Here is a 13,598-nt window from a genome sequence, read left to right on the forward strand (position 1 = left end):
AGGGACTTGATATGTTTATTAATTCTGTTAAAAACCACTGCAAGAGGTTTCCAGAGGTCCTGGAAAACTGTAAGAAAATAATAACACAGAAAATGTTACCGATTGGAAGCCAATTGTATGCATCAGTCTACAACTTTGTATGGCAAATAGTGCCAACAGCTAGATGTTAAAATTTGCGTGTCTCAAAATTGAGTTTACATTGTGGTTGGGCGACACTGTAAGAAATGCTAGCCTAGGTGATCTTTAACATCAGTGGATCTTAGAACTCTGGATGACAAAATTGAGGATTAGAAAAGTTGTCCCTTGCTCAAAGTCCCATAGTTAATGAGTGGTAGCATAATATATACCTTCTAAGAAGGTGACACACATTATGTACTAGTGTAGACATGAAACTATTGTATATCAAACCGTAGTTCAGTGTACTGTTCATAGAATATGAGGGTCTCTTGGTTTAGATCGTGTGGTAAACCTTTATACAGTGAGAATTATGCTTTACACCTTAGGGTAATGGATTGCTTTTAGCTCAGTATCCAGTCATGAGATTTTGGCTGTAGTGGCTGGCCTTATGTCGAGTAGGGTCACTGTCATCTCTGATCTTAGCCGATTGTGAGGTTCATATACTTTTTATTTGGAGAGGGTGGGTTGAAATCATTTTTAAGAGTGAAGCAGAGAAAGTAGTGTCATGGATCTCAAATTGGATTGTTTGTACTTCCTGTGGGCTTTGAAAATAAATTATTACACATTTTGATGTTGCAGTATCCATGTGTCATGGCAAGTGATAGCCATTCTTCTGTTCCACAAATATTTAGTGATTTCTGATTATGTAACTAGTCTGGGTTTAAGGATGGGGAGCAAGCAAGGCAAGGACTTTGGAGTCAGCAGGTGAGCGTGAAGACACTCCCCAGCAAGGAAGCAAATAATTACAACAGGTATTTCAGAGAGTGGTGTTTTCTATTAGGGAAATAAGAAACAGACTGAAGGTGGGATAATGGGGGGGGGGGGTGTCCAACTGGACATTCATGTCGAGACCTGAAGATAGCATTGAAACAGGAGCCTGAATGGAGGGAAAGGGTTGGGACGTTAGAAGAACACAGAGGAGGAAGGTGTGGCTGGGCAGAGGGGTGGAAAGGAGATGGGGAGAAGGCAAAGACATCTGAGAGGGGGCAGGGCTGGATGGTAGTGGGCCTTGCAGACTATGGCTAGCAGTCAGCAGGTTTTTGAAAAGGGGACATAAATTGGGATCATGAAAGGCATTTGCCACAGTCTTTGGTCATGGCGAGGCTTAACCACTAGAAGGGAAGCAGGAAATATCATGGAATCACGGATGTCTGCCACCAACTGTCTCTTCCCCTGCCCAGTTTCTTCACCTGTAAAGCAGAAGGGGCGATAGATTCCATTTATGTCACTCAAAGAGATATAATGGGGGTTAATTGCCATCCTATCTATGATATACTAGGAGCTCTTTAGAGAAAGGCACTATATTCCATGAAAGCAAAGCCTTATTCTAATTGTGTATTTATTGATTAAGTGACAATCACAGACAATGCTTATGGGAAAAATTGCTGTATCTCTGCTCTCCACAAACGAATCCCATGTGTATAGATATAAGACATATTTAAACTTACATATGAAAGCACTGAAGTGATCATTAACAAGCCCTTTTAGAATCTAATCAGATGTTATTAATTAAATTAAAAGCTATGTTAATTAGTATTCAATAGACCAGAATTTAGTTTTGATGGCACAGATAGTTAAATTAAGGGTTGGGGGTGCCCTTTCCCATTCACAATGGAATAGAGGGTTGAATCTCGGCACCATTTTTTCTTGGGAGAATTTATTAGGACACAGGGTTGCAAGCTAGCCAGTGTCTTTATAGATGGAAACCACATCCTCAGCCCCTTTCCCCAGCCTATAAAAATATGTATTAGATATATAGGGTATTTGATTATTGAACAAAAAGTGTTTGTGCCAAAACTAATTTCAGTAGAATTCCAAACATTCTTACAAGAAGTTATGGATTTCATTTTATTATCTAATCCTATAATACTTTTTATCCACTTTAACTCTCTATGTTGTTTTGTTTTTTTTTTTTTTTTGAGACAGAGTCTCGCTCTGTCACCCTAGGTAGAGTGCCATAGCGCCATTATAGCTCACAGCTGCTTCAAACTCTTAGGCTCAAGTGATCCTCTTGCCCAGCCTCCTGAGTAGCTGGGACTAAAGGGGCCTGCCACCATGCCTAAGCGTTAGTTTTTCTCTTTTTAGTAGAGGCAGGGTATCACTCTTGCCCAGGCTGGTCTCAAACTCCTGAATGTAAGGGATCCTTCTGCCTAGGCCTCCCAGAATGCCAGAATTATAGGCATGAACCACTCATCCTGGCCACTAGACTTGTTTTTGGCATGCAAAATGCTGGCCTTTGACTTTATATTGGCTTGTGTTTAGAATCTCAGTATGTGTTGATATTCAGGTGTGGAAACCAACTTTGGTTGAATTTTTTTTCTTTTTTTTTTGGTGCTTTGCTGAAGAGCTAAAATGAATAGTGGCTCTATAAAATGCACCCATTTTAATTTTGATATTTGAATATGGTGTTTTGGAGGAAAAATGTCACACTACTGGGGATCTCAGCTGAGATTGCTGGCCCAAATAGGTCAGATTTGGAAGTCCATGTTCAATGAAAATGTTTGGGTAGTATACTGTTAGATGGTTAAAAAAATAGCCGATCCTTATTTTAACCCTATAAAATACAGTGGCAATCATACTAAACTTTGCATTTGCAACAAATAAACCTGTTAAAGCTTAAAGTCAGTATCAAGGTTCTGCAAGTATCCTAAGTAGCTATTTATACACTTCACTAATCTTTGTAATTGGCTTGTCTTTTACTGCCATTAATTAGATGATGTAGTATTCCATTAATAAGAGTGACACACCTCAGCATTTTTACCTTTAATTATGGACTTCACTAGACACTTGGGCTATTGACGAAATGGCCTAAGTATTGCCTGATGTCACATATCTTTTTTGTTCTCTTGCAGCATCCTTACCCTTCTGAAGAACAGAAAAAGCAGTTGGCACAAGACACAGGACTCACCATCCTTCAAGTGAACAATTGGTGAGTAATTTGGCTTTGTGTTTACACACAATCTGTTTCCCCCTCTGGCAACCTGCAGCTAATGTTTTGCATTAAGAAGACACACCCAGTTGCTGCAGCTTTCCCCCCCGTGGCTTGTGGATCCAAAAGTGAAAACAAACTGTTGACTGATATGTGAGAACGCTTGCTGGTCTGGAAAAGAAAACGCTGTATTGCCTTCCACCTCCTTTATAAATTGACAGATTTTATGCGAAGTCTAAGTATGCATGCTTAATTCACATTCACTATGGCTCTGTAAATGTATCTCTCTCTATGGTTTCCCCCACCCCCTTCGGGATAATCGATAGAGAAGTATCATCCTATTTTCTACGAAACAAGACCATCTCCCATCCCCTATCAGTCAGGTTTTAAATCCATTGAATGAGGGAATTCAGTTAGATTTTGTTAGGGTTACGCATTCAAGGGTCATCTCCCCTTTTCTCTTATCTCTCAAATACTGAGAGGGAGAAATTATTTATGTTTCTACTTTGAAGCTGTTCCAAACCTGAAGTATCTCAGGGATGTGCAATACTGCTGTTTCTAAATAAAGTGTAAATTCCTGATGTGGGGCAAAGCTGAGATTTATGTACCAGGTACCAGCCACCAATATTCTGACTTAATGTACAGCAGTGTGGCAAGGAGGCTTTGAGAAAGTATGATTTATTACCTTTTGTGAATGTGCTGAAAGCCAGGTTTCATATAATCACCCCAGGGCTAGTGTCATATTTGAAGGGTATCGAAATCCAATATCCTCTAAAACTAAGTGTATCTAATTAATTGTCCTAATATTTTTAGATTAGTGTTTATGATGGGGAAACCTTATCCTCTTTGAAGTAAAATCCAGGAAAGGCCCAAGGCCTACTTGGGGAAAGGGGAGAACTGGGAATGACAGTTTTCAGACAGAAGTATTTCTCTGTTCAATAAGTGTCAAAGATTAATATTACAGAATCTCTGATTACATGGCCTAATCCATTTTGGTGAATAAATTTGTTCTTGATGTCTATTGCACCTACATTAACAGACCCTTCTCCGTTAGAGAGCCTGGGAGCCTTTGGGAGAGATTTCAGATATATTAAACCCCATTACAGAAAATGTAATTTCTGTCAATATAATCCCATGTATTCTTCAATTTAGTATTTTAGAGATAACAAGCTACTTACAATATATTTGCCTTTGGAGGATTAATTTACAAAGCGCACTATCTGCAAGACACAGACAGACTCACATAAGCATTGCTTGTAAGGGTTATCAATTTCTATGACCTTACCGCAGCCTTGAGAGATCAATTTTTGCAGCCCTTTTAGTTAGTGGATAGGGAACCAACCAAAGGCTCACTATATCTGAATGTGTTACTAGGAGTTATGCCACTGCGGGGTTTTTTTGTTTGCCTGTTTTCACTGGCCATTGTATCTTAATTTTTAAGGCTGATAACACTACATATTTAAACTTAGTCTTTCAGATGGTTCTGGATTATATTACAGGGGAGACTATCAATTTTGCATGCATACCTAAATTTATGTATACATTTTTTTTTAACTGAAGTTGAGGCTGTTTTAATACAATGGAGGGGTACAGATGTCACATACATGTATCCCTGGGAAATGTTCCCATTTGAGGGCAAAGTAGTAGCAGGGTGAGCTCTCTAATTAAGGAATAAAAAACCCACTGCCATTCAGGTGACCTCACATACATGCCACCTCTCTTCCTTCTTGAGGTTGCTAGCAAACTCCATGTATAAACATAGTTACCAAAGAACAAATTCCAATACAAGTTGCTTTCTATGGGTTGACAACCTTATGGGATGCTTCCTGTGAATGCAGGGACGGGAAGATATCCTGCAACTCCAAGCAGTGTATATACACTGATTTCTCTAGGTTCTATGCACACCTCCACTCTAGGTTCTATGCACACCTCCACCATTAAGAGAAATAGCTCTTAATCAATATTCACAATCAGACTTCTTCAGTTTTGTCATTAGAAGGGAGAAAAGAATGTTTTTAAAAATTATAACTTATACTATAAAATAATTTTTCAAGTATATGCAGACTTTACCCTAAACTTCACACTGCTCTTCAATCTTACATGGATATAGCTTAAAAATCACTTTCAGTTAATTGGGATGTAAACACAGTTCTATGTTGGCCGCTTTGTATTGTATATGGAGGTCAAATTGGCTTTTTGTTATATCTCGGTGCTTTGCAGTTTGCAGTTGTTTCAACTCTGAACTTCGTTTGCTGTAGAAAATTTCCCTCAAGTAACTGGAAGTTTAGGAGAAATTCTGTTCTTCACTTCGATAATGGCATTCCCATGTTTGATTTCAGTCTTTAATGGCTTACTAATTTTGATCCAAAGCTTCTCCTTTTAAGGAACTGATAATAGATTTATTTTTCTTTGGGCTTTAAGTAGGAAATATGATGAAAAAATGGGAAACCCCTGATGACCCAGTTTTAAAACCAAACCTGTCAGAGAACCTTAACCTGTAACATATTTGAAGACTAAAAAGCAGCATAATTATGAATTGCTTTTCTTTTTGACCTGATTGTAATAAAAAAAAATCAAATGAAGCTTTTTCTGAAAGCTTGTAAACATCTTTTCCTATACTACACGTCTTCCCAAGTCATTTCCTTCTAGAAATAATAATTTTTAAAATATAATTAAGATTTTTGCATTTCCCTTCACATCTTTAGCTACAACTTTTAAACGTTTGTGTCTTCCTTCCTGGATTTCTTAAAACTTGTTAACACACATGTACATTTTTGTATGAACCGTGAGTCACTGCTGAAGAGACTTACTAAAACGCTAAAGGGAAGGTTGGGTGTAGATCAGTCATAATTATTGGCAGTAACATAATGCATAGAAATATATAATATGAAAGTAAAAGGTATAAACTCTTGTCTAGTTGTTAGCTTGTCATAGAAACTTGGCTGATGCAGTTTTCAGTTATGCCATGATTGAAAAATAAGACAAGAAGTTCTGTACACCGTAGAGGTTTCTTTTACTTCATTGGTGAACTAAACATACATGTCTCCAATTGACATAAGTGATATATGCTACCTGCCTTGGCTAACTAAGGCTAAAGCAGGGATTCAAGGGGAGAGGGACAAAAAAGAGAATTTAAATGGAAAACAACCAACCAGATTTGCCTGATGAAGAGAAAATTTAAAGTAAAAGAAATAATTGTGATAATTCTTTTATTTCTTCTACTTATCAGAATAAAGACAGGGAAGGAATCTTAAAATGGTTGGCATTAGTACTTATAGCATTTGGGCTCTGGGGTGGAATGCGAAATGTATTAGATGTGACATTGCAGGCCAAGTCCATGCCAATACATTTCTTGAGAATTGAGGCAATTATGGAAAAAATTTGGTTAAAAATATTTCTCCATAAATTATATAAGTATTTGAAATAAATGCATGTTTTTAAAAGATTCTGTAACTAGTTGCCTGAATATTTCGGTCTAGTGTGTTCTGGTAGATTTAGATTTAGAGCATTATCAGTTTCGGAATATTATATGTAGCATAAATTTATATATTCTTCTCCCTTTGCACCCTTGCCCCCAATTATATATAATTTTATCCCAAAATGATAAATAATAGTATAGGAACTTTATGTCTTTTTGCCTTTTTAATTGTTGTGGTTGTAACAAATTCATCTGCTATTACCAGCATTTCAAACTTTTTTTTCATATGCTAGGTATTTTAGTCATTTAAGTAGCAATGTCTTCAATTTTTGGATTAGATGATTATTTAGAATTTTAAAACGCACACATACCTGCCCACAAAGTCAACGCCTGGGTTTGTTTCCTCTGGAATAGACCAACTTTCTTTTTTTTATGTGGAAAATGTGAGGTAGAATGGTCAAATAAAAATCCCCTGTTATATTTTCACACCGGTGTTGCAGATCTGGGAATTCCCTGTGATGAAAACTTAACTTATGCCTTGTGATTTTACCCTACTTATTGGATGCCTCAGCTGTATCCTGCCTCAGCAGAGTCTAGCCTACGGTGTATTGAATACATTTCACAGTTTCTTTGTTTACTACTCCTCATCCAAACACCTCCTATCAAGGCCTGACATTCTATGATTATCCCTTTGTGCTCTGAGAGGGCAATATGGGTTTTAGGTACTAAATATATAGTATATGTGAAATACGGTATGTGTGTAGAGAGAAAAGTCAGTCTCCACCCTTTACACAGGGTGTGTAAAGTTCCAGGAAGCATCCCCACATCTGAGGGGACACAGTGCAGAACTGTTGCACTCTGTGGTTCTCATATTTAGTGCACATTGCAGATTTTCCTAGTTACTTCATGTATTGCCTTTGAAACTGCAAAAGCATTCAGGCATCACTTCCTATTTATTACTAGTGGGGAAAACAGTATGTTATCCTTTGAGATTTATGCCACTGGCAGGTAAAAATGTAAAGTTATTTTTTGAATGTAGGATCTTTTTTATTATAATAAACAGATTCAGTGTTAAAGGTCAAGTTTCTTTCTGAGTTCTGGTAATAATGTAGCAAACCCTTTTATAAATAATCAAAGATTCTATAAATATAAGTACCTGTTTAGATGTAAATGTTAAAACATTCACAAATTATCCTTTCAGCTTCTGCGATCTAAAAATCAATAGAGGTCAGGGTTTCAAAGAATTGTTCGGCTTTTTCTTGCAACATAATTTAGTAATACATTTTTACAGATGTTGTTTAAATATTAGACACAGATTGTTTTGTCAATAAAGCTAAACAGAGGCATGACACAAAAGCAAGGAAAACATATGCGAAGGGGGAAAAAAAGCAGTTCACAATGTAAGAAGCACTGAGCACTTGTTTGCTATTCAACTGCAAATAAAAGTGCGGGTGTATAGTGATTCTCCTTGCCTGGGAATCACCTAGGGATGAATCAACTTCCTACACAACAAAAGTAATTTTATTAAGCAGGTGGTTTAACTTTTTCCCTTGAGAATTTAAGTGTAACCTACATTTAAAGTAGACTTCCTAATTGATCAATGGAGTAACAGGTGCAGTGTTTTATAAAGAAGAAGTAGAAATATAAATAGAATAACTCCCCAGAACATTGCAGAATGGGTTGTTGTTCTTCCAGACTCAGTTAATTGCTATGCTTTTCACCTTGAGTGTCAATGCTAATAATATTACCTTTCCAGGCGCTTACTCTGGGCTTAGATTATAGCAATCAGTAACACTCACTAGATAAAATACTAGTTGCTCATAAGAAAATATTGAAATCAGTCAAAAAATGTTTAGCTTGCATGTTGCCTGAGACAGAGCTGGCATGGTGCCAGACAGGCAGGGTATTATCAGGAAAGCTGAGCAAATAGCTCGCAGGGAAAAGAGCTGTGCATTTAGAAACCTTCAGGTACCTTCATGTCAAGAAGTCTTAGGAGTTCAACCCAGACACTGCTTTTTTCTGCAGATTTAAAAAAATTCCCCACCAACAATCCTCTTTGAAAATGACTCCGCAGTTTGTTAAATACACTTTGTTGTAAGCTTTACACCCTAAGTTTACACAGAGCTTTTCCCCTCTGTGTGAAATCACATCCTTAATGCAGTTAAAGATGGAAACCCTTATAGGAGTAGATGTTAGCCCGCTGCGCTGGATAGAAAACCCTGTCCCCTCTGCCAGAGTACCTTGAGTCGTCTGGGATATAGGAAGGTGGATTTGAAAGTCCCAGTATTTTTTTGTGCAACTGCTGTTTCTCCTCTGGTCAGTATTTAAAAGGCAGAGAAGACACTGCCTTTTGTGATGCCTGAAGCTGAGAGCCAGTGCAACCTCAGTACCACTTGGGGCTGGGGTTCAGGTGAGGCTCAGAGCTGAATGAGTTGGGAGACCAATTTATCCGGCATGGATTCAGTGTTTCTGAACATCTGCGATTCCTTTCAAGGCAGTTAAACCAGCGACTTGGTGGTTGACTTTGAACATGGGGTGTAGGTCAGCACGCTTCGTTGAAAGTCCTAATTAAGCCAGACTTGTTGTTTTCAGGGTCCCAACACCAGTATTGGGTCAGAGAACTGTAGAGAACACCCTATGTGTCATGAAACCTGATGGAGCAGGACTTGACTGCTGTTTCCTTGGGGAAAGAATGAGACTTGAGGGGCCTAGAGGCATTATGGTCAAGGGGGAGGATCTCGGCTACATCCCAGGTGGCTGAGGAACCAATTCTCCTGTATAAACCTCCTGACAACATAAAATTTACACAGGCAAGTCAGGGGAGGGAACATCCAGGGAAGTGACGCTGGAATCAGAACACTTCACCGCATGTCCTGCCTCCTTCCCAGTTAGAGGTGGTAACCCAAGTTATCTTCTCTCCAGGGGCAACAGTTTCCTCTGGTTTAAAACGGACAGGTAGGACTAATGAATCAAGACTCTAAGGGCTTTGCCAGTTCTAATATTCTAGACTATACAATAATCTGAATCAGGGAGAAACAAGGTAAATGTTCTGAAACCGAATCTCATCCCAGCTCTACTGTACAAGTGGAGAAAAAACGCTTTGATAAAGAGACAAACAGGAAAATTAATTAAAAACTTGTTACTTTCCCTCATCTTAAATAAGCATATCAAACACCGTAAAATAAAAACTAGATGAAATTTAACATTATCGCAAGACATGAAAAAGATGTGTGCTGTCATTTTAGAATTTGTAATAAAGATAAATCAGTTGTTTTTAGCCGAGTGCTATGAGTCTATGAAGGGCATGACAGATAATAGGCTTGAAATTTCTGAAGTTATTGTACAGCAAAATTTGTTTTTTCCTCAGGCATTCAATCTTTTTCTCTAGTAATTTTGTACATGACAAACTTTTTAGTGGGTGCATTAATAATCTATAAGTAATGGCTTGTCAGGTGTCAGTTAGATAAGATTAAAAGACTGTTTAGGCATTATCCATTTGCTTCTTTGCATGAGTTTTATAGGTCAGGAGAAATAACTTTTTGAATTGTGGTTGTGTATACATGTTTTGTTTTTTTTTTTCCTCCTTCCTTTCTCTCTCTTTCATTTGGCTCCACTCCAGGTGTGCATGGGAGAACTCTATCACCTTGCACAAATCCTGCCTGTAGGAACAGATGTGAAACTCACACTATGTGAATCAAGGGGACAAATGTCTCAGCTGTCTTCTGTAAATGTATTTGAGCTTTTAAAATGTTACTCTTTGTCTCCTCAAAGGAAACTTTGTAAAAAGAAACAGACTCAGCTAAGAGGGGCCCTGAAGCTTTAGACCTTAGTACTTTCCTAGCAAGTCAGGCTTAGGTCTGTTCTTGTCAAATCTGTCTTAAGTGTGTTTACATATAGTTTGCCTTTCTGGTATTTTCTGCTTGCACAGACCTGATCTCCACCTATTTTGTGTCAACAGTAACTGAGGCTGGTGTTGGGTGATTAACCATTAAGCACTGAAGCTCTGAGCAGTGCCCAGAGAGACCCTCTCTCTCTCCTCTCACTTACATCATCATCATTTTGCTTCAGGTCGTGCCTACAGGAAACAAATAGCCCTTTTTGAGTGGTTAAAAAGTCAACCTGAAATATTAAAAAATGGGGGCAAATGTTTCCTCCTTGCTGAATAAAATAGTTTTCTTAAAAATGGAGTACAGCCAGGGGCTCGGGGGAAGGAAGTGTTTCTGAGGGCAAATGTTGCCACGGATTCAGCCTGGATTGCTGCAGCGTATGAGCGCCGTGGAGCTTTGTGTGGACTTCATTTTCAATTTTTAAGGGGAAGGAAGGCATTAAAAAAAAAAAATCTCAACAGTATGGATGCTTATAAATCTAGGGCTCTACCATCCAGTGCCCTCAAAATCATTGATATTTTCCTGTCTATTTTATTTCTATTCTTAAAAACCCTTTAGCATGATCCATTAATATGAAAAATAATTAACTCTATCATGCTCTTGACACCTGAACAATAACAAGTAAACAAAAAAACATAAGATTAGATCCTATCACTGAAAAAGGGAAAAAAATATTGCTTTTCTCAAATACGTTAACTCTTTCAGGCTGATGGAGGGAGGTGTTTGTTGGTCTTGGGTTCTAAATGTAACTTAGCTCAACAATAAATTTCCTATCACTGGTGAGACCTCAATTAGTATCGATAAAGTTTCTTTTTTCCAAAAACTTTATATTCCCTAGGGATGGAAGTTAATTCACCATTAACTTCGTGCAATGCACGAACTTTATGGACACCCTGTATATAGTATACAAAATTTATGTACTATATATACTATTTACTATATGGTGTATATATAGTATATAAAATCAGATGGTGACACACACACACATATTTTATATATATATATATATATATATATATATCTTTTTTTTTTTCTTTTGAGGCAGAGTCTCACTATGTTGCCCTCAGCAGAGTGCTGTGGCATCACAGCTCACAACAACCTCAAACTCTTGGGCTTCAGTGATTCTCTTGCCTCAGCCTCCCCAGTAGTTGGGACTACAGGTGCTCATCACAATGTCTGGCTATTTTTTTTTTTTGTAGAGACAGAGTCTCACTTTATGGCCCTCGGTAGAGTGCCGTGGCCTCACACAGCTCACAGCAACCTCCAACTCCTGGGCTTAAGCGATTCTTTTGCCTCAGCCTCCCGAGTAGCTGGGACTACAGGCGCCCGCCACAACGCCTAGCTATTTTTTTGGTTGCAGTTTGGCCGGGGCCAGGTTTGAACCCGCCACCCTTGGTGTATGGGGCCGGCGCCCTACCGACTAAGCCACAGGCGCCGCCCAATGTCTGGCTATTTTTTTGTTGAAGTTGTCATTGTTGTTTAGCAGGCCCAGTACAGGTTCGAACCTGCTAGCCCTGGTGTAAGTGGCTGGCACCCTACCTACTGAGCTGTGGGCGCCGAGTCGGTGACTTGTATAGGCAAATTGAAATACTCAAGTCATATTTGACTTCTGTAGTTATGAGATACAAGATGCGAGATACAAAATAACAAACCTTATCAGTATATATTGTTACAATTTTAAGACAGTATACATATAAATGTATCTATATTTTTCAAGTTTTCGTTATTTTCACTGTAGGATACAGCCTTGAACACAAATCAGCAGTTTTGAGGATTGTTGTCTGGTTGAGGGCCTTTGCTGCCTATACCACTAAAACATCTGCTGTGGTAGACTTTATTTGATCCCTGTCTTGGGTCAGAGTTCATATGTACTTGGAAAGGGGAAGGAGTAGAGGGTGTTGGAAAAACTAATGGAGAGAACTACACACGTCCAAAAGATGTAAGAGCTCAACCCCGCGGCTGGTCACCTGGTAGTACTGCTTACAGCAAGTCAAGGGCTATAGGTGACGGCAGGAAGTCGCATTCTCAAGGCCAAGTGGGGGCTGAAGGGGCAGATCAGACTCAGGCTGAGTGAACAGAGTGTAAAAAAGGATATTGAGGAGGATGAAATTTTGTTTTTAGTCATGCTATTTCTTTTGAAATTTCAGATAACAAAAGAAGTATATCAAAAGAAGCTCTGTGCTGCAGAACCATAGAAAAGAAATCCTGGGTGGGAATGTCTACATCCTCTGACAGACGAGGCCCACGGCCCTCCAGTGTTAATCTGCTAGTTAGAGGCAGGGACAGGACCGAGTTCTAGTCCAGGGCCTCTTCCAGTCCACCATTACATGTTTATTTTTAACAGATTTGTTGAGATATAATTCACAAACCATAGAATTTGTCCATTTAAAGTGCACAGTTTAATGTTTTTAGTGTGTTCACACAGTTGTGCAACCATCTCCATAGTATTTATAGTATTTTATATTTAAAAATATTTTCACGGCCTCAAAAAGAAACCCTGTGCCCTTTAGCTATTACCCCTGCATATTTCCAGCTCCTGGCAACCACTAAAATCCTTTCTGTCTCTCCGTCCGTCTGTTCTAGGCATTTCCCACATGTGATGATATAACACGTGGTCCTTTGTGACTGGCGTCTTTCACCTTGTAGTACGTGGCATCAGCTCTTCATTCCTCTTTATGGCTGAGCAGTGTTCCATGGTATGAACGTAACAGATAATCTTGTCGGTATCAGCTGATGGGCGTTTGGGCTGCGTCCTCCTGTTGCTGCTAGAAACATTTGTGTGCAGGTTTTTGTACCATTATTTATTTTTGAGAATCATAATGACAGTATTGCAACAAACTCGTGTCTTAGGTTTTATAATTTATATCACATTTTTTATAAACATTAATTCATTTTATCATCCCAATTTCACCACCTACATCCTGCTATGATGTCAAAGCTCCCAAGCGGCAGTTTTCCTGCTCAGTTCTCAGGTTCTCCTCACTGGTCACTGCTCTAACTCTCCCTGCCACTGGCCACATTTTGGCCATTGTGATTATGAGTAATGCTGTTCAGAGAAAAGGTTAATCACACTGAAAATCAGCAACTCGGCAGGGAAATGCCTGTTCTCCAAAGTTTCCCCAATGTGACTTAGGCAGCTATCGGCATTTTTTCAGAGGTCATTTTGTTAGTATGATTGTCTTCATTT

At 38.7% G+C, this 13,598-nt stretch overlaps 1 protein-coding gene across 3 annotated transcripts in view; it reads left to right on the forward strand.

Moving 5' to 3' along the window:
- Positions 1–13,598, forward strand: part of MEIS1 (Meis homeobox 1) — a 132,952-nt gene that overhangs the window by 105,816 nt on the left and 13,538 nt on the right. For all 3 annotated transcript variants that reach the window (XM_053588704.1, XM_053588705.1, XM_053588706.1), the window contains one exon: positions 3,030–3,106. In XM_053588704.1, the coding sequence (XP_053444679.1) occupies positions 3,030–3,106 (77 nt within the window). The remainder of the gene's footprint in view (positions 1–3,029; positions 3,107–13,598) is intronic.

This window comes from Nycticebus coucang, chromosome 4 (genome assembly GCF_027406575.1).
Source record: "Nycticebus coucang isolate mNycCou1 chromosome 4, mNycCou1.pri, whole genome shotgun sequence".
Lineage (NCBI taxonomy): Eukaryota > Metazoa > Chordata > Mammalia > Primates > Lorisidae > Nycticebus > Nycticebus coucang.